The 3402-nt window shown below is 45.5% G+C and overlaps 1 protein-coding gene across 1 annotated transcript; it reads left to right on the top strand.

Moving 5' to 3' along the window:
- The first annotated feature begins 1071 nt into the window (after positions 1-1071).
- Positions 1072-2574, top strand: LOC113250040 (germ cell-less protein-like 1). Its single transcript, XM_048213796.2, has one exon. It carries the CDS (start codon positions 1072-1074, stop codon positions 2572-2574), a length of 1503 nt encoding a protein of 500 aa, XP_048069753.2.
- Positions 2575-3402: the final 828 nt, after the last annotated feature.

Here is a 3402-nt window from a genome sequence, read left to right as displayed (position 1 = left end):
CTTTAAACAGTACCATACTTTACACTTTCTGATGTCTGTGTCTATCCCATCTACATCTTTCTCCTTTATAAGCCATTGCTTGTTAGGTCCCTTATATCTTTGAACATGAGCTCTAAGACTGCTAGCCTCTGTTTTTCATAGACTACTAAATCTATCTCAGGGACCCCACTGGAAGGGGACATAACAGAAGAAAGTTTGTATACTGAATTGTAGTCACATTTCAGTCCTGCCTCCTTAAGATAGGCAGAGAGAGAGAGAGAGACTAAAAATGATCTAATCAAGCCCGAGGGAGTACAGTTGAGGGAAGACTATCTCTGCCATGAAGTTGTGAGAAAACTTGGTCTTTCAGCCAGATCTCAAATGTTGAAAATGAGTTTTTGTTTGGAAAAAAAATAGGGAAAGTGCCATACGGAGAGGGTTCAAGATATTCAAACAGGTAGGAAAAAAAAATAAAACCAAAGGGTGTTCTGGGAACTTAAGATTTCTCCAAAGCTATGTTTCTCTGCCTATGGAAAACAGAGACATGAACACAAAAGCAGATGGTTTACACACATACAAAGAGTTGAAATTGGCTGTGTAACTTAATGCTATTTAAAAACAAAAGTTAAGTGGCAAATCAAAGTCTGGGGTGAAATTACCACGTTTATCACAGAAAATCTTTTCACAGTCTGAAGTAATGAGCTAGTTTTTAAAATTAAATAAGAGGACAAAATTGAGACCAATATGTATTTCTCCAAAAGGGAACGGTCACTAAATATTTTAGATGGACAAGAATGAATTATGTTCTTGAAAGTAATGGGGAAAAATCATGTAAAAGGGCCCCTGCTCTGACATAAATCTTTGAAGGGACCCACAGAAGCCCCAGAGCGTGAGTTAAACAACGTGGTCTTCGTGGTAGGAGTTACCTTTGTCCAACTGGGTTGGGCCTAATAGGGTGTGGCTTAGCGTGGCGTCCTAAGTGACGTAAAATCTGACGTCAGCTCTACCCGGCAGCACTTTGGGCTGAGCTAGTGCCCGTGGTAACTGTGCCTGGTGAGGAAGTGTGTCCTTTGCCGCCTTGAGGTACAGTCAATGGGAGCACTAAGCAGTCGAATGTTATGGCCCAGGGCGGGGCGTGCCCAAGAAGAGCTAGGTGCTGCTGGAGAGGAGGCAGTGGAGGTAGCAGTGGCAGTGGTAGAGGCAAGGGAGGAGGACAGTGAGGAGGCCGGACCCACCACCAGTCAGGGCGGCCTCAAGCGGAAGTTAGGCCCAGGAGGTCCCCACGCAAAAGTGCCCCGCCGGAAGTGTGCCAGAGACAGTTCAGGGTCGGTTTATGAGGCACTCTTCCTGAGAGGGGAAAACAGTGATGTGCGGATCCGTGCACTGGGGGAGGAGTGGAATTTACACAGGGTCTACTTATGCCAGTCAGGGTACTTTGCTAGCATGTTCAGTGGTGCTTGGCGGGAAACAACCATGAATACCATAGAGTTGCAGATGCCTGATGACAACATTGATCGGGAGGCGATGCATGAAACTTTAGGTTCTCTGTACCAAGACACCGTGCTCATCACACCTGGACGAGTAGTAGCCATCCTGGCCACGGCCAGCATGCTGCAGATGGATGAGCTAATTCAGCAATGTGGAGAGGTGATGAAGGAGACTGTCAGTGCCCAGACTGTGTGCAGCTATTACTACTCTGCTGAGAGTTATGGCCTCCAGTGCATCAGGACCATGTGCCTCCAGTGGCTGCTGGATAACCTGATGATCCAGCATAATGAGGAGCTATTGCGAGAAGTCAGCCCGGAACTCATGAAAGAGCTCGTTGCCTCTTCAGAGCTCTTGGTTATGGAGGTAGAGATGGACGTGTACACCATGCTGAAAAAGTGGATGTTCCTGCAGCTGCAGCCAACATGGAGGGGCTCCCACAGAGCCTTATTACCTGATGCTGATTTGTGGTTTACCAGGTCCAGGAGCGAGTCAGAAGGCACCCCTTTCCTGGAGACTGAGCAGGGCAGAGACTTTGTGCCAGTGTTCCAGCAGCTGCGGCTTGCTTACATAATCTGTGACTTGCCATCAGCACACATAATTGACCAGGATGCCCTGATCCCTGCTGCATGGCTTACCCCAGTATACAAAGAGCAGTGGCTTGCACTGCTCCAGGCTGAGCAGACAAGGGAACTTGGACCCATAGACATCTATCTGTCTGATCTCCAGGGGAACAGCATGCGGTGTGGGGGCCGGCTGTGCAGAAATGAGCAGTGCAGTTGGCGATGGGCTGGTTTCAACTTCGGCTGGGACCTGGTGGTGTGCTATACCAACCGGCGCATCATTTTCCGGTGCAATGCCCTGAACAAGTCCTATGGCCTGGGGGTTAGCTTACTTTGTCAGAGAAAGGTTGCATTCCGCCTGCGCTTGACCTCCTTGGACAGGGCTGGAAGAGCTGTTTTCAGGAAGGACACAGAATACCAGATGCTTTCCTTGAGAAAGGATCAAGAGTTAGAGGTAGTGAACCTGGAAAACCAAGAGGTGGCCTTCCCCATATATGTGGCCTGTAACTTCCTGTATCTCCCACATGAGGGACGCTGCCCAGAGTAAGCACCAATGCCAAAGCTTACAGGTTTGTGAACTATAGCTGGTAACATTTGAGACTCTTTATGGGCATATATGAAAAGGACATATTTTTAACAAAATGTTTTAACAGACATTGGTTTGTTAAAAACAAAATAGTTTTAACAGAATGAAGCACCTCTAAAAATCGTCTGTGCTATTAATGTGGCAACCTGTCCTCCTGATTTACTATTCCTTAACCCCCACATCATCTCTACGGAGACCAAGACCAATTGACTTTAGAAACTGTGAACCTACTTACTGTACTACTCTTAGTAGAACTCTTAAAATATGCAATTCCTTTAGTTTGATTAAATGGATATGAAAGGAATACCTTGACTTATCTTTCAGTTGGTGTGTTTGGAACTGCCCTGTCTAACTCATTACCACCACTGCCACTAGTTTCATTCAGATTGCTCCCTCTTCCCCATTTCCTGCCACTGAGTGTACTCCTTGGTTTCCATGATATCTCACTGTGCAAACACACCCATACTACACTGATGATCTTCTTTTTGTTGGTTGTTCCTCAACCTAATACTATTTTGATGTTAGTTAATTTCCCTAGCATTTTAACCCCAGAATTTCACATTTCAAACTTTATAACATCTTATATTGGAGGGGCAGTGAAAAGAAGCTGTTTGATTCTGTGAGGATATTCCTTTAATAAATATAGCTCTTTTTTTTCTCCTTGTGGCACGTAGTCATGAATTATTTATGCACCAGAAAGAACTTTTTAAGCAAGTCGATGGCCTTTGCTCTTCAGAAATATTTGATGTCCAAATTGTGTTTGGCATTAACTATTCCCTGCTTAAGAGC

The sequence above is a fragment of the Ursus arctos genome, chromosome X (assembly GCF_023065955.2).
Source record: "Ursus arctos isolate Adak ecotype North America chromosome X, UrsArc2.0, whole genome shotgun sequence".
Classification (NCBI taxonomy): Eukaryota; Metazoa; Chordata; class Mammalia; order Carnivora; family Ursidae; genus Ursus; species Ursus arctos.
The sequence above is the reverse complement of the archived record's forward strand: the minus strand, read 5'-3'. Positions and strand labels throughout refer to the sequence as shown.

Bases quoted from the DNA above. Each gene is read 5' to 3' on its own strand.
- LOC113250040 (XM_048213796.2), top strand. From the start codon at position 1,072: ATGGGAGCACTAAGCAGTCGAATGTTATGGCCCAGGGCGGGGCGTGCC.